General features: G+C 41.4%; 1 protein-coding gene across 5 annotated transcripts in view; it reads left to right on the top strand.

The window, feature by feature from the left end:
• Window positions 1-23750, top strand: part of gpp (DOT1 like histone lysine methyltransferase grappa) — a 277074-nt gene that overhangs the window by 190795 nt on the left and 62529 nt on the right. For 4 of the 5 annotated variants that reach the window (XM_071666499.1, XM_071666495.1, XM_071666498.1 and 1 more), the window contains one exon: window positions 696-737. The exons of the other annotated variant lie outside the window; for it this stretch is intronic. In XM_071666499.1, coding sequence (XP_071522600.1) covers window positions 696-737 — 42 coding nt within the window. The remainder of the gene's footprint in view (window positions 1-695; window positions 738-23750) is intronic. 5 annotated transcript variants of the gene reach the window in all.

Raw genomic sequence — 23750 nt, 5'->3', positions numbered from 1 at the left:
TTGATATTTAAAGAGAAACTCATAAATGTTTTGTATTTCTTTGGGTATTGTCATGGGTAATTTTATGTTATGTAAATTATAAAAGTGCAGTATTCCTTTAAAATCATCAGAGTTTGTGTAATATATACCATGATTAGATTTTTTGTAAAACTAGATAATTTTCATTTACTGATGCAAAATTGTACATACTTTTAGACTGAACTTTCTAGCCTCGGAGCATTTCTCAAACACCTGTGTGTAAGAACGAATGTGAGAGACAGTTTCGGCCACTCTGGGGGAAGCTTGGTTTATACTTCATGTTTTGGTTAAGACAGGAGAAGGGCTTGGATCATTGTTAACTTTTTTGCATATGTATTTTTATGACATATGTTTTGCTCCACCATAGATTGTAATAACAACTTATGGGGGAGAGAAATTTACTGTAGTTATTATGATGTTGATAATCTTTATGTTTCATATATCAAATTAATCTTTTGTTTGATTTTTCAATGTAGGAAGTTTCAGTTTATTGAAGGACAGAAACTTGGAAGGCAGTTTATGTCCTGGGCTTCTGATGATCCAGCCCCAATTCCTGATGCCAAGACCTGGAGGCCACTCAGCTTTCAGCCCTCTCAAAATTCAAAATTAAATTTTTTTATTTTAATATTTTGAATTGGTATATAATGATTGGTCTCCATTCTTTTTCCTTGTTTCAGTTGGAGCGCTATTTCCAAAGACTTAAGAACCCCAAACTGAGGGTAAGTTTTGTAAGGAGTTTACGGTTACCTCGGCCTCTCCTTTGCTGTTCACAACTGCATCCTGTCTCCAGATGTCTCAGCACAACAGAGATCCAATAACAGAAAACATATAATATGCGAACGAAAAAGCAGCGAGGGTCAGATGTTTGGAAGAATGAAAGTAGGGTATTGGGGCTTCTGAGTGACGTATGTGGAGGAGGAGTGGTGAGGCTGCAGTTGTGAGCATCAGAGTAGAGACCATGAAGGCCGGGACCAGCCGCCGCCATCTCAGGGCACCTGTATCCCAGTAGTCTCCTCACTTCAGCCACTGTTTTTTGACTTAAAGTAATTAATTGTAATAGATCTGCAGTTCTCTGGTGATGTACCGATTTGTTTGGTATATCACCGTTGGGAGTGCAGTTTACATATCATAAAGGTAATATTTCATCATAATCTTGTGAGTCACAGCTCCTCTCTGCTCTGGAGTTTCACCACTGTGGCAGACATATTGTGGTGAAGCTGGGAGACACAGGAGGTGCTAGTGGCTCATTGCCCCTGGCAGTGGCTTGGTTATGGCTGCTGGTAGCTGCTCATCAACCAGTCACAAGTAAAGCACGTCCAACTGAAGGAGGTTGAGGGCTTATGGTTGACTTGTGTGTCTCAGGTTCAGCCCACACCCAGACAACCTACAGACTTTGGGGGTGTGAACACAAATTTTGAGCTGTGTGTTGGAGTTCATGAAGGTGCATTTACCAATTGGAAAGTAATGAACAGCCTTCTTGGTACACTAACATGGGTTCAAATGTTAGTTATGCAACAACCACTCTAGTGATTATTTATGTTGTACTGATTACTGGACTACAAAAGATAACTTCATTATGAGTTTGATTAAGACTTCAAGTTAACTGAAAATTTGTCAATACATTTCAAATTCTTTGCCAGAATTAATGACACACACACACACACACACACACACACACTCATATATGTATATTGCCAAACTAAACCTGCATTTGGTTATACCACAAGTGAAGAGACACCTTTGGTGAGGTTATATCATCTTCAGTGGATTAAAAGGAGTATGTTCTCATCAAGGAACTTTTTACTCAAAAGATCTGACTTTTCCCTGCTTTTGATTTTAGGATAGCCTTGAAACTACAGGAACAGGGGTTATGAGGTTAGATGGTTAAAAACAAGATTATATTATTACTTTCCAAAAGAAAGAAAAGAGGAAGGAACCAAGTGAGGATTTTGACCCTTAGGGTCAGTTGCTTGTTCTTGATGCCATGTCACTAAGGTGGGAAATGCCAAATATATAAGAAAGATATATATATATATATATATATATATATATATATATATATATATATATATATATATATATATATATATATTTTCTTTTCTTTCTTTCAAACTATTCGCCATTTCCTGCATTAGCAAGGTAGCATTAAGAACAGAGGACTGGGCCTCTGAGGGAATATCCTCACCTGGCCCCCTTCTCTGTTCCTTCTTTTGGAAAATTAAAAAAAAGAAAAAAAAAGAGGGGAGGATTTCCAGCCCCCCGCTCCCTCCCCTTTTAGTCGCCTTCTACGACACGCAGGGAATACGTGGGAAGTATTCTTTCTCCCCTATCCCCAGGGTTGATATATATATATATATATATATATATATATATATGTAAGGCATGTGTACGTGTAGGAAGAGAGGAAAGTGATTGGTTCTCAGTGAATGTAGGTTTGCGGCAGGGGTGTGTGATGTCTCCATGGTTGTTTAATTTGTTTATGGATGGGGTTGTTAGGGAGGTGAATGCAAGAGTTTTGGAAAGAGGGGCAAGTATGAAGTCTGTTGGGGATGAGAGAGCTTGGGAAGTGAGTCAGTTGTTGTTCGCTGATGATACAGCGCTGGTGGCTGATTCATGTGAGAAACTGCAGAAGCTGGTGACTGAGTTTGGTAAAGTGTGTGAAAGAAGAAAGTTAAGAGTAAATGCGAATAAGAGCAAGGTTATTAGGTACAGTAGGGTTGAGGGTCAAGTCAATTGGGAGGTAAGTTTGAATGGAGAAAAACTGGAGGAAGTAAAGTGTTTTAGATATCTGGGAGTGGATCTGGCAGCGGATGGAACCATGGAAGCGGAAGTGGATCATAGGGTGGGGGAGGGGGCGAAAATTCTGGGAGCCTTGAAGAATGTGTGGAAGTCAAGAACATTATCTCGGAAAGCAAAAATGGGTATGTTTGAAGGAATAGTGGTTCCGACAATGTTGTATGGTTGCGAGGCGTGGGCTGTGGATAGAGTTGTGCGTAGGAGGATGGATGTGCTGGAAATGAGATGTTTGAGGACAATATGTGGTGTGAGGTGGTTTGATCGAGTAAGTAACGTAAGGGTAAGAGAGATGTATGGAAATAAAAAGAGCGTGGTTGAGAGAGCAGAAGAGGGTGTTTTGAAATGGTTTGGGCACATGGAGAGAATGAGTGAGGAAAGATTGACCAAGAGGATATATGTGTCGGAGGTGGAGGGAACGAGGAGAAGTTGGAGACCAAATTGGAGGTGGATGGAGTGAAAAAGATTTTGTGTGATCGGGGCCTGAACATGCAGGAGGGTGAAAGGAGGGCAAGGAATAGAGTGAATTGGATCGATGTGGTATACCGGGGTTGACGTGCTGTCAGTGGGTTGAATCAGGGCATGTGAAGCGTCTGGGGTAAACCATGGAAAGCTGTGTAAGTATGTATATTTGCGTGTGTGGACGTATGTATATACATGTGTATGGGGGTGGGTTGGGCCATTTCTTTCGTCTGTTTCCTTGCGCTACCTCGCAAACGCAGGAGACAGCGACAAAGCAAAAAAAAAATATATATATATATATATATATATATATATATATATATATATATATATATATATATATATATATACATATATACATATATATATATATATATTCATACTTGCTTGCCTTCATCCATTCGTGACACTACCCCGCCTGACAGAAAACAGTATCGCTACCCGCTGCTTCATTGAGGTAGCGCCAGGAAAACAGACAAAAAAAGGCCACATTTATTCACACTAGCCGTCAGTTCATACATAGTCCGAAGAACCCTTTTATGGGGTTCCTGCTGCTTCAAGGCTATTTTACTCCAATAACAGGGAAATTATGAACTCCTTTGGAGTGAAAAGTTCATGTAGTAGACTACTCCTTTTCTTTTGATCATAATGCAACCTTGCCATAGATGACATTTCATTCATGGTGGAACTTCATGCAGTGGAGCATATAGATGTGTGTTTGTGTGTATGAATGTATTTATGTATTGTTTTCTATAGTCCTTTTTCAGTGCAGTATGAATATTTACACTGAGAATCCAGAGTGAACTTTGAATGTAGATATAATGAATATACTTTGTCTTGTGTTATCAGCATTTTGCATTAGCTATTAAGCTTTTCCTCAGTAAGATCAATCTATTCTGTTAAACTTATCAAGCCATGCTGTGCTTTATGTTCCTACAGTCTGCAAAAAATGGAGATGAGAAGCTGGTAAGTATATATGTAGGCAATGTATACTGGGTAAATACTTGCATGATGCATGACAGTTTTCTTGAGCTTGGAGTGTTTTTATTATTAATGATATTTGAACTAGTTTCATTGTGTATTATTTTTGATTCTCAGTTCACTTATTTTTATATCTATGTGTAAAGATTCCTTTTCCGATTGTGTAGGTGTAATTTTCTCTTTGGTGAGTTTGGAATATCAAAGAAAGCAGTTTCTCTTAAGGAGCTGATATGACATGATATAGCCTGTGTTATGGCCTGTGCTCATTTCTGTGTGTCTTCATTGGACTTTGCTTCCAGTGATGCAGTATACAGAGCTTAAAAAAGGTATATGAAATAAGAAATGCTTTGGCTATGTCTTGCATAGAAGATGAACTGTTGTTCCATCAATATTTTGTGATTGGATAATAATGCCAGTGTAATGCTGACTCCTGATCTGCTTATGTCTAGAATTGTGTATAATGTAATTTTTAATGTCTGCTGTGAATTTCTTAAGAGAAATGCAAAGAGCATTACTTATTTTCCTGCATCTCATCATGATGGTAAGATTCACATGTGGTGTCACATAAAAAGTTTAAGTGTTGTATTATGAAATGGAATTAGATTATATGTGAATCCTGTTGCAGTCTCAACAGATAAAAAGTTAGTTTTTATCCTGATCATGCAAGATTGGATGGGTCTTGTTTTCATGAGTTTTTCTGATAGTTATAAGTGAGCTCGGTAGAGTGTAGGAATGTATGATATGTGGTTGCATAGCTATAGTAACTTGATTGGATTTGTGTACTTTGTCGCAGATACATGGTTTTTGAATTTCAAAACGCTTGAAAAAATAGTGGGATTTTTTTATGACTGTCACTGTCACATTATAGAACACTTGAGACCTATAACTTGAAACTTGATATGGAAATTCCATAGAGCAGGAGCTTTGAAAGTTTTTCAGATAGTCACTGACCCTTAGATGTGACCCTATTTATTACATACAGAAGAATTTTATATAAGAATTTCAAAATTCCTTTGCTAAATAATAAATAAAGTGATGTTTGGTGTGGAATCTCCTATTGCCAAGAAGAATTGTGCAGTCATTAGTATTGCATATGATAGTTTTGTGGGAATCACTTACATTAACCTTTAATAATGCAACAAAAATCCCTAGAAATTTTTCTTATGTAATACCAGGCAAGATATTTTGATATTTAGTGTATTGCATCCTGTTATCAAGAGCAGGTTATTTGTCTGAAATGTCTGGGTTTGTAAAAAGATGGGTTTTGTAAGAGATTTCCTCAAAAAAAAATCTCCAACACAACCTTTTCAAATACGGATTTTTACCATGCAGCTTCCTGTGTTAGATGAGCATCAGGTTTATTCAGATGTTCAAGAGATCACTTGTGACCTGTGTTCTATGTGTGGTCATATAAAGGGAAATTCCTTTTATTTTAATCCTAAACCATATAGCTGAAAGAATGATATATGAGTTGGGGATTTTGAAAATCTTTGTATGCCCAATATGTATGAAAACCTTAGAGCAAAAAATTATATGAAAACATGTATGTAAATTGGCTTGTGTTGAGGGTAGTTTAGGAAAGGGCAGGAGCATTAGACCAATGGAGTACGTTGTTTCACATCACCCCCTTGGGTACCTATAACTTTCCTTGCAGACAAAATAAGATGGCCACACTTTACTTTAGGGGCTGGAAATAATGTCATTTTACAAGCTTGCCCAGATTCTCAAGCATTGGAATTGCAATAGTCATTATAAAAGCTGTTAATACATGGGAGCCGCATGTATAGATGTAACTGAACTCCACCCTGCAAGTGATTATGCTGCAAGTGAGAAGTCACCTTTGGTGAGGCTTTATCATTGCCAGTGGATGGAAAAGTGTAGTCTCACTTATGATCCCATTACTCCTGCTGAGTCTATAATTTCCCTGCTCCTGTATGCAGTGCATCCTTGAAGCTGCAGGAACCCCTCTAAAAGGGGTATTGTGATTCTGTGATGATAAAACTGCTTACAGTATTTATTAACTTTCCTGGATCCCCTACTGTGGTGCATGCCCAACAGTATATGAGCTTGCCATATCTCATTGCTGGCCCACAGAGAAGTGAGTTCTTTTGGGGTAGGAGGGTGGCAGATGTGGGAGTTCCAAGCAGGCTCACGTCTGATTGTACCGTATCTCCTCTTCTTGCAGCTGCAGATGTTTTTCCTGTTAGTCTTATGCTGACACACACACGCACACATATATATATATATATATATATTATTGATTTATTTTATTTTGCTTTGTCGCTGTCTCCCGTGTTTGCGAGGTAGCGCAAGGAAACAGACGAAAGAAATGACCCAACCCACCCCCATACACAATGTACACACACACACGCCCACACACGCAAATATACATACCTATACATCTCAATGTACACATACATATACACACACAGACACATACATATATACCCATGCACACAATTCACACTGTCTGCCCCTATTCATTCCCGTTGCCACCTCGCCACACATGGAATACCATCCCCCTCCCCCCCCCATGTGTGCGAGGTAGCACTAGGAAAAGACAACAAAGGCCCCATTCGTTCACACTCAGTCTCTAGCTGTCACGCAATAATGCCCGAAACCACAGCTCCCTTTCCACATCCAGGCCCCACACAACTTTCCATGGTTTACCCCAGACGCTTCACATGCCCTGATTCAGTCCACTGACAGCACGTCAACCCCGGTATACCACATCGATCCAATTCACTCTATTCCTTGCCCTCCTTTCACCCTCCTGCATGTTCAGGCCCCGATCACACAAAATCTTTTTCACTCCATCTTTCCACCTCCAATTTGGTCTCCCACTTCTCCTCGTTCCCTCCACCTCCGACACATATATCCTCTTGGTCAATCTTTCCTCACTCATTCTCTCCATGTGCCCAAACCATTTCAAAACACCCTCTTCTGCTCTCTCAACCACGCTCTTTTTATTTCCACACATCTCTCTTGCCCTTACGTTACTTACTCGATTAAACCACCCCACACCACACATTGTCCTCAAACATCTCATTTCCAGCACATCCACCCTCCTGCACACAACTCTATCCATAGCCCACGCCTCGCAACCATACAACATTGTTGGAACCACTATTCCTTCAAACATACCCATTTTTGCTTTCCGAGATAATGTTCTCGACTTCCACACATTCTTTAAGGCTCCCAGGATTTTTGCCCCCTCCCCCACCCTATGATTCACTTCCGCTTCCATGGTTCCATCCGCTGCCAGATCCACTCCCAGATATCTAAAACACTTTACTTCCTTCAGTTTTTCTCCATTCAAACTTACCTCCCAATTGACTTGACCCTCAACACTACTGTACCTAATAACCTTGCTCTTATTCACATTTACTCGTAACTTTCTTCTTTCACACACTTTACCAAACTCAGTCACCAGCTTCTGCAGATTCTCACATGAATCAGCCACCAGCGCTGTATCATCAGCGAACAACAACTGACTCACTTCCTAAGCTCTCTCATCCACAACAGACTTCATACTTGCCCCTCTTTCCAAAACTCTTGCATTCACCTCCCTAACAACCCCATCCATAAACAAATTAAACAACCATGGAGACATCACACACCCCTGCCGCAAACCTACATTCACTGAGAACCAATCACTTTCCTCTCTTCCTACACATACACATGCCTTACATCCTCGATAAAAACTTTTCATAGATTCTAACAACTTGCCTCCCACACCATATATTCTTAATACCTTCCACAGAGCATCTCTATCAACTCTACCATATGCCTTCTCCAGATCCATAAATGCTACATACAAATCCATTTGTTTTTCTAAGTATTTCTCACATACATTCTTCAAAGCAAACACCTGATCCACACATCCTCTACCACTTCTGATACCACACTGCTCTTCCCCAATCTGATGCTCTGTACATGCCTTCACCCTCTCAATCAATACCCTCCCATATAATTTACCAGGAATACTCAACAAACTTACACCTCTGTAATTTGAGCACTCACTCTTATCTCCTTTGCCTTTGTACAATGGCACTATGCACGCATTCCGCCAATCCTCAGGCACCTCACCATGAGTCATACATACATTAAATAACCTTACCAACCAGTCAACAATACAGTCACCCCCTTTTTTAATAGATTCCACTGCAATACCATCCAAACCTTCTGCCTTGCCGGCTTTCATCTTCCGCAAAGCTTTTACTACCTCTTCTCTGTTTACCAAATCATTTTCTCTAACCCTCTCACTTTGCACACCACCTCAACCAAAACACCCTATATCTGCCACTCTATCATCAAACACATTCAACAAACCTTCAAAATACTCACTCCATCTCCTTCTCACATCACCACTACTTGTTATCACCTCCCCATTTGCGCCCTTCACTGAAGTTCCCATTTGCTCCCTTGTCTTACGCACTTTACCTCCTTCCAGAACATCTTTTTTATTCTCCCTAAAATTTAATGATACTCTCTCACCCCAACTCTCATTTGCCCTCTTTTTCAACTCTTGCACCTTTCTCTTGACCTCCTGTCTCTTTCTTTTATACGTCTCCCACTCAATTGCATTTTTTCCCTGCAAAAATCGTCCAAATGCCTTTCTCTTCTCTTTCACTAATAATCTTACTTCTTCATCCGACCACTCACTACCCTTTCTAATCAACCCGCCTCCCACGCTTCTCATGCCACAAGCATCTTTTGCGCACTCCATCACTGATTCCCTAAATACATCCCATTCCTCCCCCACTTCCCTTACTTCCATTGTTGTCACCTTTTTCCATTCTGTACTCAGTCTCTCCTGGTACTTCCTCACACAAGTCTCCTTCCCAAGCTCACTTACTCTCACCACCCTCCTCACCCCAACATTCACTCTTCTTTTCTGAAAACCCATACAAATCTTCACCTTAGCCTCCACAACATAATGATCAGACATCCCTCCTGTTCCACCTCTCAGCACATTAGCATCCAAAAGTCTCTCTCGCACGCCTGTCAATTAACATGTAATCCAATAACGCTCTCTGGCTATCTCTCCTACTTACATACATATACTTATGTATATCTCGCTTTTTAAACCAGGTATTCCCAATCACCAGTCCTTTTTCAGCACATGAATCTACAAGCTCTTCACCATTTCCATTTACAACACTGAACACCCCATGTATACCAATTATTCCCTCAACTGCCACATTACTCACCTTTGCATTCAAATCACCCATCACTATAACCCTGTCTTGTGCATCAAAACCACTAACACACTCATTCAGCTGCTCCCAAAACACTTGCTTCTCATGATCTTTCTTCTCATGCCCAGGTGCATATGCACCAATAATCACCCATCTCTCTCCAACCACTTTCAGTTTTACCCATATTAATTGAGAATTTACTTTCTTACATTCTATAACATACTCCCACAACTCCTGTTTCAGGAGTACTGCTACTCCTTCCCTTGATCTTGTCCTCTCACTAACCCGTGACTTTACTCCCATGATATTCCCAAACCACTCTTCCCCTTTACCCTTGAGGTTCGTTTCACTCAGAGCCAAAACATCCAGGTTCCTTTCCTCAAACATACTACCTATCTCTCCTTTTTCACATCTTGGTTACATCCACACACATTTAGACACCCCATCTACGACACGCCTTCTACGACATGCAGGGAATACGTGGGAAGTATTCTTTCTCCCCTATCCCCAGGGATAATATATATATATATATATTATGTGTATGTACATGTGTATGGGGGGGGGGTTGGGCCATTTCTTTCGTCTGTTTCCTTGCGCTACCTCGCAAACGCGGGAGACAGCAACGAGGTATAAAAAAAAAAAAAAAAAAATATATATATTATATATATTTTTTTTTATTTTGCTTTGTCGCTGTCTCCCGCATTTGCGAGGTAGCGCAAAATATATATATATATATATATATATATATATATATATATATATATATATATATATATATATATATATATTGCAGTGGAATTTATTAAAAAAGGGGGTGACTGTATTATTGACTGGTTGGCAAGGTTATTTAATGTATGTATGACTCATGGTGAGGTGCCTGAGGATTGGCGGAATGCGTGCATAGTGCCATTGTACAAAGGCAAAGGGGATAAGAGTGAGTGCTCAAATTTCAGAGGTATAAGTTTGTTGAGTATTCCTGGTAAATTATGTGGGAGGGTATTGATTGAGAGGGTGAAGGCATGTACAGAGCATCAGATTGGGGAAGAGCAGTGTGGTTTCAGAAGTGGTAGAGGATGTGTGGATCAGGTGTTTGCTTTGAAGAATGTATGTGAGAAATACTTAGAAAAGCAAATGGATTTGTATGTAGCATTTATGGATCTGGAGAAGGCATATGATAGAGTTGATAGAGATGCTCTGTGGAAGGTATTAAGAATATATGGTGTGGGAGGCAAGTTGTTAGAAGCAGTGAAAAGTTTTTATCGAGGATGTAAGGCATGTGTACGTGTAGGAGGAGAGGAAAGTGATTGGTTCTCAGTGAATGTAGGTTTGCGGCAGGGGTGTGTGATGTCTCCATGGTTGTTTAATTTGTTTATGGATGGGGTTGTTAGGGAGGTGAATGCAAGAGTTTTGGAAAGAGGGGGCAAGTATGAAGTCTGTTGGGGATGAGAGAGCTTGGGAAGTGAGTCAGTTGTTGTTCACTGATGATACAGCGCTGGTGGCTGATTCATGTGAGAAACTGCAGAAGCTGGTGACTGAGTTTGGTAAAGTGTGTGAAAGAAGAAAGTTAAGAGTAAATGTGAATAAGAGCAAGGTTATTAGGTACAGTAGGGTTGAGGGTCAAGTCAACTGGGAGGTAAGTTTGAATGGAGAGAAACTGGAGGAAGTAAAGTGTTTTAGATATCTGGGAGCGGATGGAACCATGGAAGCGGAAGTGGATCATAGGGTGGGGGAGGGGGCGAAAATCCTGGGAGCCTTGAAGAATGTGTGGAAGTCGAGAACATTATCTCAGAAAGCAAAAATGGGTATGTTTGAAGGGATAGTGGTTCCAACAATGTTGTATGGTTGCGAGGCGTGGGCTATGGATAGAGTTGTGCGCAGGAGGATGGATGTGCTGGAAATGAGGTGTTTGAGGACAATGTGTGGTGTGAGGTGGTTTGATTAAGTAACGTAAGGGTAAGAGAGATGTGTGGAAATAAAAAGAGCGTGGTTGAGAGAGCAGAAGAGGGTGTTTTGAAATGGTTTGGGCACATGGAGAGAATGAGTGAGGAAAGATTGACCAAGAGGATATATGTGTCGGAGGTGGAGGGAACGAGGAGAAGTGGGAGACCAAATTGGAGGTGGAAAGATGGAGTGAAAAAGATTTTGTGTTATCGGGGCCTGAACATGCAGGAGGGTGAAAGGAGGGCAAGGAATAGAGTGAATTGGATCGATGTGGTATACCGGGGTTGATGTGCTGTCAGTGGGTTGAATCAGGGCATGTGAAGCGTCTGGGGTAAACCATGGAAAGCTGTGTAGGTATGTATATTTGCGTGTGTGGACGTATGTATATACATGTGTATGGGGGTGGGTTGGGCCATTTCTTTCGTCTGTATGTACATACACAGACATACACATGTTCATAATTCATACTTACTGCATTTATTCATTCCCATCACCACCCCGCCACACATGAAATGACAACCCCCCTCCCCCCACATGCACACGAGGTAGCGCTAGGAAAAGACAACAAAGGCCACATTCATTCACAGTCAGTCTCTAGATGTCATGTATAATGCACCGAAACCACAGCTCCCTTTCCACATCCAGGCCCCACAAAACTTTCCATGGTTTACCCCAGACGCTTCACATGCCCTGGTTCACTCCATTGACAGCACATCGACCCCAGTATACCACAACGTTCCAGTGCACCTTATTCCTTACACGCCTTTCACTCTCCTGCGTGCTCAGGCCCCGATCGCTCAAAATCTTTTTCACTCCATCCTTCCACCTCCAATTTGGTCTCCCACCTCTCGTTCCCTCCACCTCTGACACATATATCCTCTTTGTCAGTCTTTCCTCACTCATTCTCTCCATTGCAAAACACCCTCTTCTGCTCTCACAGCCACACTTTTTTTATTACCACACATCTCTCTTACCCATTCATTACTTACTTTGTTGCTATCTCCTGCATTAGCGCAAGGAAACAGATGAAAGAATGGCTCAACCCACCCACATACACATGTATATATATATATATATATATATATATATATATATAGAGAGAGAGAGAGAGAGAGAGAGAGAGAGAGAGAGTTAGCTATTGCATGTAGGAGTAGCTAACAAGCAATGTACAGGTAACATATACAGGACACATAGGGAGTAAATATGTTCAGTTTAAGTAATTTTTCACTTTTTTCCTGATAATCTTTCTGTGGTGGATGAGGCAGTTGTGAAGGAAAAATATTACATCTCAGTTATATGCAGATGCTTGTATGCTTCAAAACTGGTAGGAGAGAAATTATGTAGAGCCACCTCATATTTCTATACAGTTTTTTATTCAAATTTAAGAAATTGATTTGATAATGAGCAATACCCCTCTGATTTTGTTTTTTACTCTGTTGTTTGTGTTACCAGTCTTATTATAGTTTTCCCTATGTAGGTGGGCCTTTCACTCTATTTACTCTTGTGCACTTCAATTTATATTAGAATGAATTACTGTTGTAGTTATTTGCTTGTATTGCACCCTAATCGATTAGAGACTCCTTCACTGACTTAACTCAGCCTAGTTACAAAATTTGGTAAGAATTTGGAATACATATGTAGAGGAACCTCAGTAGGGTTCTGGATTTCATTTGTTGCTTTTATTGATTTATTTGATGGACAGAAAGAATACCTTTGAGACGATGGCCATTTCCATCCCTGTACAGTAATGGCAGGCAGACTTGCTTGCTTGCTTTTCTTTTCTTATTTTCCCATATAAGATGGATGTGCTGTTGGTAGAATGCCTGAGTGAGATTTGCAAAGTGAAACTGAGTTTGCATTGGCTCTGTTATTCTTTTTTCATTTCACAGTATTATTCATAACATCATGAAGTTCTTTCAGTACTTTATTATTTTGGTTATCATTTTTGTTACTATTAATCTTTTCTTGATATTGTAACACTAGGGCTTCATTTGTGAGGAAATAAGGGATTCCTGTAGAGTGAAAAATAATGGATTCCTGTGGAGCAAAAGGGTCTGTGAAGAGACTTCACCCTTTTCCATCTTTTGATAAGCAGCCTTGCTGAAAGGTGACTTCACACCCCTGGTGTAACCACTTGCTGGAGCAGTCTAGTACCACCAGTTTCTTCTTCTTTAATGTTTTTTATATTTTCATATTTATCAGCAAATACTAGATCATATACATCACTATATATATATATTTTTTTTTTTTCTGCTTTGTTGCTGTCTCCCACGTTTGCGAGGTAGCGCAAGGAAACAGACGAAAGAAATGGCCCAACCCACCCCCATACACATGTATATACATACGTCCACACACGCAAATATACATACCTACACAGCTTTCCATGGTTTACCCCAGACGCTTCACATCCCTAATTCAATCCACTGACATCATGTCAACCCCGGTATACCACATCGCTCCAATTCACTCTATTCCTTGCCCTCCTTTCACCCTCCTGCATGTTCAGGCCCCGATAACACAAAATCTTTTTCACTCCATCTTTCCACCTCCAATTTGGTCTCCCACTTCTCCTCGTTCCCTCCACCTCCGACACATATATCCTCTTGGTCAATCTTTCCTCACTCATTCTCTCCATGTGCCCAAACCATTTCAAAACACCCTCTTCTGCTCTCTCAACCATGCTCTTTTTATTTCCACACATCTCTCTTACCCTTACGTTACTTACTCGATCAAACCACCTCACAGCACACATTGTCCTCAAACATCTCATTTCCATCACATCCATCCTCCTGCGCACAACTCTATCCATAGCCCACGCCTCGCAACCATACAACATTGTTGGAACCACTATTCCTTCAAACTTACCCATTTTTGCTTTCCGAGATAATGTTCTTGACTTCCACACATTCTTCAAGGCTCCCAGAATTTTCGCCCCCTCCCCCACCCTATGATCCACTTCCGCTTCCATGGTTCCATCCGCTGCCAGATCCACTCCCAGATATCTAAAACACTTTACTTCCTCCAGTTTTTCTCCATTCAAACTTACCTCCCAACTGACTTGACCCTCAACCCTACTGTACCTAATAACCTTGCTCTTATTCACATTTACTCTTAACTTTCTTCTTTCACACACTTTACCAAACTCAGTCACCAGCTTCTGCAGTTTCTCACATGAATCAGCCACCAGCGCTGTATCATCAGCGAACAACAACTGACTCACTTCCCAAGCTCTCTCATCCCCAACAGACTTCATACTTGCCCCTCTTTCCAAAACTCTTGCATTCACCTCCCTAACAACCCCATCCATAAACAAATTAAACAACCATGGAGATATCACACACCCGTGCCGCAAACCTACATTCACTGAGAACCAGTCACTTTCCTCTCTTCCTACACGTACACATGCCTTACATCCTCGATAAAAACTTTTCACTGCTTCTAACAACTTGCCTCCCACACCATATATTCTTAATACCTTCCACAGAGCATCTCTATCAACTCTATCATATGCCTTCTCCAGATCCATAAATGCTACATACAAATCCATTTGCTTTTTCAAGTATTTCTCACATACATTCTTCAAAGCAAACACCTGATCCACATATCCTCTACCACTTCTGAAACCACACTGCTCTTCCCCAATCTGATGCTCTGTACATGCCTTCACCCTCTCAATCAATACCCTCCCATATAATTTACCAGGAATACTCAACAAACTTATACCTTTGTAATTTGAGCACTCACTCTTATCCCCTTTGCCTTCATTTCAATACACCCTCTTCTGCTCTCTCCACCATACTCTTTTTATTACCACACATCTCTTACCTTTTCATTACTTAATCAAACCACCTCACACCACATATTTCCCTCAAACATCTCATTTCCAATGCATCCACCCTCCTCCGTACAACCCTATCTGTAGCCCATGCCTTGCAACCTTATAATATTGTTGGAACCACTATTCCTTCAAACATACCCATTTTTGCTCTTTGAGATAATGTTCTCGCCTTCCACACATTCTTCACTGCTCCTAGAACCTTTGCCCCCTCCCCCCACCCTGTGACACTTCCATTTCCATGGTTCCATCCACTGCAAAATTCACTCCCAATATCTAAAATGCTTCACTTCCTTCAGTTTTTCTCCATTCAAACTTACCTCCCAATTAACTTGTCCCTCAGACCTACTGAACCTAATAATCTTGCTCTTATTCACATTTACTCACGGCTTTTTTCTTTCACACACTTTACCAAACTCGGTCACCAACTTCTGCAGTTTCTCACCTGAATCAGCCACCAGTGCTGTATCATCAGTGAACAACAACTGACTCACTTCCCAAGCCTTTTATCTACAACAGACTGCATACTTGGCAGATATTGGGTGTTTTGGTCGAGGTGGTGTGCCAAGTGAGAGGGGTCAGGGAGAATGGTTTGGTAAACAGAGAAGAGGTAGTGAAAGCTTTGTGGAAGATGAAAGCCGGTAAGGTGGCGGGTTAGGATAGTATTGCAGTGGACTTCATTGAAAAAGGGGGTGACTGTTTTGTTGACTGGTCGGTGAGGATATTCAGTGTATGTATGGTTCATGGTGAAGTGCCTGAGGATTGGTGGAATCCATGCATAGTGCCATTGTACAAAGGCAAAGGGGATAAAGGTGAGTGTTCAAATTATAGAGATATAAGTTTGTTGAGTATTCCTGGGAGATTATTTAGGAGGGTATTGATTGAGAGGGTAAAGGCATGTACAGAGCATCAGATTGGGAAGAGCATTGTGGTTTCAGAAGTGGTAGAGGATGTGTGGATCAGGTGTTTGCTTTGAAGAATGTATCTGAGAAATACTTAGAAAAACAGAATGATTTGTATGTAGCATTTATGGATCTGGAGAAGGCATATGATAGAGTTGATAGAGATGCTCTGTGGAAGGTATTAAGAATATATGGTGTGGGAGGCAAGTTGTTAGAAGCGGTGAAAAGTTTTTATCGAGGATGTAAGGCATGTGTACGTGTAGGAAGAGAGGAAAGTGATTGGTTCTCAGAGAATGTAGGTTTGTGGCAGGGGTGTGTGATGTCTCCATGGTTATTTAATTTGTTTATGGATGGGGTTGTTAGGGAGGTGAATGCAAGAGTTTTGGAAAGAGGGGCAAGTATGAAGTCTGTTGTGGATGAGAGAGCTTGGGAAGTGAGTCTGTTGTTGTTCGCTGATGATACAGCACTGGTGGCTGATTCATGTGAGAAACTGCAGAAGCTGGTGACTGAGTTTGGTAAAGTGTGTGAAAGAAGAAAGTTAAGAGTAAATGTGAATAAGAGCAAGGTTATTAGGTACAGTAGGGTTGAGGGCCAAGTCAATTTGGAGGTAAGTTTGAATGGAGCAAAACTGGAGGAAGTAAAGTGTTTTAGATATCTGGGAGTGGATCTGGCAGCGGATGGAACCATGGAAGCGGAAGTGGATCATAGGGTGGGGGAGGGGGCGAAAATCCTGGGAGCCTTGAAGAATGTGTGGAAGTCGAGAACATTATCTCAGAAAGCAAAAATGGGTATGTTTGAAGGGATAGTGGTTCCAACAATGTTGTATGGTTGCGAGGCGTGGGCTATGGATAGAGTTATGCGCAGGAGGATGGATGTGCTGGAAATGAGGTGTTTGAGGACAATGTGTGGTGTGAGGTGGTTTGATTAAGTAACGTAAGGGTAAGAGAGATGTGTGGAAATAAAAAGAGCGTGGTTGAGAGAGCAGAAGAGGGTGTTTTGAAATGGTTTGGGCACATGGAGAGAATGAGTGAGGAAAGATTGACCAAGAGGATATATGTGTCGGAGGTGGAGGGAACGAGAAGTGGGAGACCAAATTGGAGGTGGAAAGATGGAGTGAAAAAGATTTTGTGTGATCGGGGCCTGAACATGCAGGAGGGTGAAAGGAGGGCAAGGAATAGAGTGAATTGGATCGATGTGGTATACCGGGGTTGACGTGCTGTCAGTGGATTGAATCAGGGCATGTGAAGCGTCTGGGGTATACCATGGAAAGCTGTGTAGGTATGTATATTTGCGTGTGTGGACGTATGTATATACATGTGTATGGGGGTGGGTTGGGCCATTTCTTTCGTCTGTTTCCATGCGCTACCTCGCAAACACAGGAGACAGCGACAAAGCAAAAAAAAAAATATATATATATATATATATATATATATATATATATATATATATATATATATATATATATATTATCCCTGGGGATAGGGGAGAAAGAATACTTCCCACGTATTCCCTGCGTGTCGTAGAAGGCGACTAAAAGGGGAGGGAGCGGGGGGCTGGAAATCCTCCCCTCTCGTTTTTTTTTAGTTTTCCAAAAGAAGGAACAGAGAATTGGGCCAGGTGAGGGTATTCCCTCAAGGCCCAGTCCTCTGTTCTTAACGCTACCTCGCTAATGCGGGAAATGGCGAATAGTTTGAAAGAAAAAGAAAAGAAATATATATATATATATATATATATATATATATATATATATATATATATTATATTTATTTATTTATTTGCTTTTTTTTATTTTGCTTTGTCGCTGTCTCCCGTGTTTGCGAGGTAGCACAAGGAAACAGACGAAGGAATTGGCCCAACCCACCCCCATACACATGTATATACATACATGCCCACACACGCAAATATACATACCTATACATCTTAATGTACACATATATATACACACACAGACGTATACATATATACACATGTACATAATTCATGAATACTGTCTGCCTTTATTTATTCCCATCGACACCTCGCCACACATGGAATAACATCCCCCTCCCCCTCATGTGTGCGAGGTAGCGCTAGGAAATGACAACATAGGCCCCATTTGTTCACAATCAGTCTCTAGCTGTCATGCAATAATGCCCGAAACCACAGCTCCCTTTCCACATCCAGGCACCACAGAACTTTCCACGGTTTACCCCAGATGCTTCACATGCCCTGATACAATTCATTGACAGCACATCGACCCCGGTACACCACATCGATCCAATTCACTCTATTCCTTGCCCGCCTTTCACCCTCCTGCATGTTCAGGCCCCGATCATTCAAAATCTTTTTCACTCCATCTTTCCACCTCCAATTTGGTCTCCCATTTCTCCTCGTTCCCTCCACCTCCAACACATATATCCTCTTGGTCAATCTTTCCTCACTCATTCTCTCCATGTGCCCAAACCAATTCAAAACACCCTCTTCTGCTCTCTCAACCACGCTCTTTTTATTTCCACACATCTCTCTTACCCTTACATTACTTACTCGATCAAGCCACCTCACACCACTTATTGTCCTCAAACATCTCATTTCCAGCACATCCACCCTCTTCCGCACAACTCTATACATAGCCCATGCCTCGCAACCATACAACATTGTTGGAACCACTATTCCTTCAAACATACCCATTTTTGCTTTCCGAGATAATGTTCTCGACTTCCACACATTCTTCAAGGCTCCCAGGATTTTCGCCCCCTCCCCCACCCTATGATTCACTTCCGCTTCCATATATATATCTTTTTCTTTCTTTTAAACTATTCGCCATATCCCGCGTTAGCGAGGTAGCGTTAAGAACAGAGGACTGGGCCTTTTTTGGAATATCCTCACCTGGCCCCACTCTGTTCCTTCTTTTGGAAAACTAAAAAAGAAACGATAGGGAAGGATTTCCAGCCCCCCCGCTCCCTCCCCTTTTAGTCGCCTTCTATGACACGCAGGGAGTATGTGGGAAGTATTCTTAATCCCCTATCCCCAGGGATAATATATTTATATATATGAAGTATATATATAGGGGATTAAGAATACTTCCCACGTATTCCCTGCGTGTCGTAGAAGGCGACTAAAAGGGGAGGGAGCGGGGGGCTGGAAATCCTCCCCTCTCGTTTTTTTTTTTAAATTTTCCAAAAGAAGGAACAGAGGGGGCCAGGTGATGATATTCCAAAAAAGGCCCAGTCCTCTGTTCTTAGCGCTACCTCGCTAACGCAGGAAATGGCGAATAGTTTAAAAAAAATATATATATATATATATATATATATATATATATATATATATATATATATGAAGTCTGTTGTGGATGAGAGAGCTTGGGAAGTGAGTCAGTTGTTGTTCGCTGATGATACAGCACTGGTGGCTGATTCATGTGAGAAACTGCAGAAGCTGGTGACTGAGTTTGGTAAAGTGTGTGAAAGAAGAAAGTTAAGAGTAAATGTGAATAAGAGCAAGGTTATTAGGTACAGTAGGGTTGAGGGTCAAGTCAATTGGGAGGTAAGTTTGATTGGAGAAAAACTGGAGGAAGTAAAGTGTTTTAGATATCTGGGAGTGGATCTGGCAGCGGATGGAACCATGGAAGCGGAAGTGGATCATAGGGTGGGGGAGGGGGCGAAAATCCTGGGAGCCTTGAAGAATATGTGGAAGTCGAGAACATTATCTCAGAAAGCAAAAATGGGTATGTTTGAAGGAATAGTGGTTCCAACAATGTTGTATGGTTGCGAGGCGTGGGCTATGGGTGGAGTTGTGCGCAGGAGGGTGGATGTGCTGGAAATGAGATGTTTGAGGACAATGTGTGGTGCGAGGTGGTTTGATCGAGTAAGTAATGTAAGGGTAAGAGAGATGTGTGGAAATAAAAAGAGGGTGGTTGAGAGAGCAGAAGAGGGTGTTTTGAAATGGTTTGGGCACATGGAGAGAATGAGTGAGGAAAGATTGACCAAGAGGATATATGTGTCGGAGTTGGAGGGAACGAGGAGAAGTGGGAGACCAAATTGGAGGTGGAAGGATGGAGTGAAAAAGATTTTGTGTGATCGGGGCCTGAACATGTAGGAGGGTGAAAGGAGGGCAAGGAATAGAGTGAATTGGATCGATGCGGTATACCGGGGTTGACGTGCTGTCAGTGGACTGAATCAGGTCATGTAAAGCGTCTGGGGTAAACCATGGAAAGCTGTGTAGGTATGTATATTTGCGTGTGTGGACGTATGTATATACATGTGTATGGGGGGGGGTTGGGCCATTTCTTTCGTCTGTTTCCTTGCGCTACCTCGCAAACGTGGGAGACAGCGACAAAGTATAATAGAATAATAAAAATATATATATATATATATATATATATATATATATATATATATATATATATATATATATATATACACACACACATACATATACATATCAGAATATACACATATACATACACAGACATATACATATATACATATTCATACTTGCTTGCCTTCATCCATTCCTGGTGCCACCCTGCCCTACCGGAAACAGTATTGCCATATCCTGCATCCAGTCACAGACAAAAGCCCACATCAAGGCTAGGCCTCGATGGAAATGTAGAGAGTTATGGAACAGAAAAAGAAGACAAGGAAAAGTATTTATGAATTTTGGAGGAAGTGAAAGACCTGTCTTTTGAAATGTGCCAAGTCATAGTTGTTGGGAAAAACATGAGAAGGCAGAGAGTGCCAAAGCTTCAACATTTAGGGAAAGAAGCAGGTACCAAAACAGCCCACCCTTGAGTTGCTGATGGCCACATAATTATCATGTGATGCAGCAGCTTGCTGAGTATTGTGGTGTCTATTAAGTGGTGGTGGCTTACAAGCAGCCAGTTAATTAGTCGCATCGCTTTCAACTCTTCTCTATCAAGAGACCATACAGAGCTAGAACCACCCCAAATGTAAGAGCAGTATTCCATAGAAGGATGAATCAACCCCAAATGTAAGAGCAGTATTCCATAGAAGGATGAATCAGTCTCTTGTATAGATGGAGCAACAGTTCAGAAGACAAGTTTCGACATCTAAACTGGACACCCAGTTTCTTTGAGGCAGACTTAGCTATTCCTTTGATGTGTCCAAGAAAGAGTGGATGTTACAGTAATATCAAGTATGTTCATTGAGCCAGAAGGTGGAATTACAGGACCATCAAAGGAAAGATGAGAGTTTTGAGGAGTTTTTGACAGAGAGATGGGTAGAAATTGGGTTTGGGAGGCATTTAACTTTACAAGATTTTGTCCCTCCCCACTGAGATATTCTGTTCAAGTCTTGAGTTTACTGAGGAAGCTGTGTCAAGACAAGATGCAGATCGAATGAGAGAAGAGGGAGCAGAATTGAAGGATGTGGATGAATGCAGTGTTGAGTTGTCAGCATTTGATTGCATTGGGTTACTTGTGGAGGAAAAGCAATCGTTGAAAAAAGGGAGAAAAGTGTAGGGGACAGGACAGAACCTTAAGGGACACCACTGTTGATGGAGAAAAGAGGGAAGGCTGATCCATCAGCAAACACAAGAGATAGATCGGCTGGAGAGAAAAGTTTATATGGAAGAGCATGGTGAGAGGGGGAAGCCAAAACAGGGGAGATTAGGGATGAGACCCTGATACCACACCCTCTCAAAAGCCTTAGATATGTTAAGAGCAAGTACACATGACTCCCTAAAATCTTTCAGTGACGATGACCAGACATCAGTAAGATAGGAAAGAGTATCAGCAGTGGATCTTGCCTTACAGAAGTCATACTTGTGATCAGAGAGAGGACTGTGGTTTTCGACATGTTTAAGGATATGGGAGTTGAGAAGGGATTCAAAGACTGGAAATGGTAGATGTCCATGCAGTAGGATGATGGAGGGGTCATGTCAGTCACCCTTCTTAGGGATGGGACGTATCAATGTGTTCTTGCAAGGTTAAAGAAAAGTTTTGGTTTTTAAGCTAATATGGAACAGACAAGCAAGCACAAGTGCAAGTTCATAGGCACACTCTTCAGTACATGGGGATTGATGCCATCATGGACCATATATATATATATGGAGGTGAGTTTGAATGGAGAAAAACTGGAGGAAGTGAAGTGTTTTAGATATCTGGGAGTGGATCTGGCAGCGGATGGAACCATGGAAGCGGAAGTGGATCATAGGGTGGGGGAGGGGGCGAAAATTCTGGGAGCCTTGAAGAATGTGTGGAAGTCGAGAACATTATCTCGGAAAGCAAAAATGGGTATGTTTGAAGGAATAGTGGTTCCAACAATGTTGTATGGTTGCGAGGCGTGGGCTATGGATAGAGTTGTGCGCAGGAGGATGGATGTGCTGGAAATGAGATGTTTGAGGACAATGTGTGGTGTGAGGTGGTTTGATCGAGTAAGTAACGTAAGGGTAAGAGAGAAGAGAGATGTGTGGAAATAAAAAGAGCGTGGTTGAGAGAGCAGAAGAGGGTGTTTTGAAATGGTTCGGGCACATGGAGAGAATGAATGAGGAAAGATTGACCAAAAGAATATATGTGTCGGAGGTGGAGGGAACGAGGAGAAGTGGGAGACCAAATTGGAGGTGGAAAGATGGAGTGAAAAAGATTTTGTGTGATCGGGGCCTGAACATGCAGGAGGGTGAAAGGAGGGCAAGGAATAGAGTGAATTGGAGCGATGTGGTATACCGGGGTTGACGTGCTGTCAGTGGATTGAATCAAGGCATGTGAAGCGTCTGGGGTAAACCATGGAAAGCTGTGTAGGTATGTATATTTGCGTGTGTGGACGTATGTATATAAATGTGTATGGGGGGGGTTAGGGCCATTTCTTTCGTCTGTTTCCTTTCGCTACCTCGCAAACGCGGGAGACAGCGACAAAGCAAAAAAAAAAAAAAATATATATATATATATATATATATATATATATATATATATATATATATATATATATTGGCAACAGAGACATGCCAGTCAGAAAGCTGTATCGTGTTGCATTTCACCCCCTGCCTAACCCTCAGTAGAACTGTTCCAGCATATGCTAGGCTCTAGCTGTCAAAATTAGCTTTGAGATAGTTTACTCTATTAAGGTTGTTTAGTTTGCATATTCAGGTAACACAGGCCTTAATGGTAATACTTTAAACACCTGGTGAAGATATTCATAGAGTACTCTAAGAAATGCAGAAGCATTAACATGAAACATTAAGTATAAGTAATAGATATGAACAGTAGGTAGGAGCATCAGGTAGAAATAGTCAGTAGGAACATTAGGTAAGTCCTCTGCCAGTGGCCTGTTAAGGTTAAGGCACTGAAAGTTAAAAAGTGGCACTGGAGTTCATGAGTTATAGAGACTTATGCCATGGCCTCCCCCTTGAGGGAGTTCCAGGTAGGGACAAGTGCCAGGAAACAGACACAGAATGGCCCATCTACTCATATACACATATGTGTACATAAACACACATACTTCACATATACATACATATACATGTCAACATATACACGTACGAAGACATATACATATATACATATGTACATGTTCATGCTTGCCTTCTTCCATTCCTGGCACTGCCAAACCCCACAAGAAACAGCATTGGAGGTGAAAGGATGGAGTGAAAAAGATTTTGAGCAATTGGGGCCCGAACAAACTGGAG

This window comes from Panulirus ornatus, chromosome 11 (genome assembly GCF_036320965.1).
Source record: "Panulirus ornatus isolate Po-2019 chromosome 11, ASM3632096v1, whole genome shotgun sequence".
Taxonomy (NCBI): domain Eukaryota; kingdom Metazoa; phylum Arthropoda; class Malacostraca; order Decapoda; family Palinuridae; genus Panulirus; species Panulirus ornatus.
Note: the sequence above shows the minus strand (reverse complement) of the source record. Positions and strands in the feature narration are given on the sequence as shown.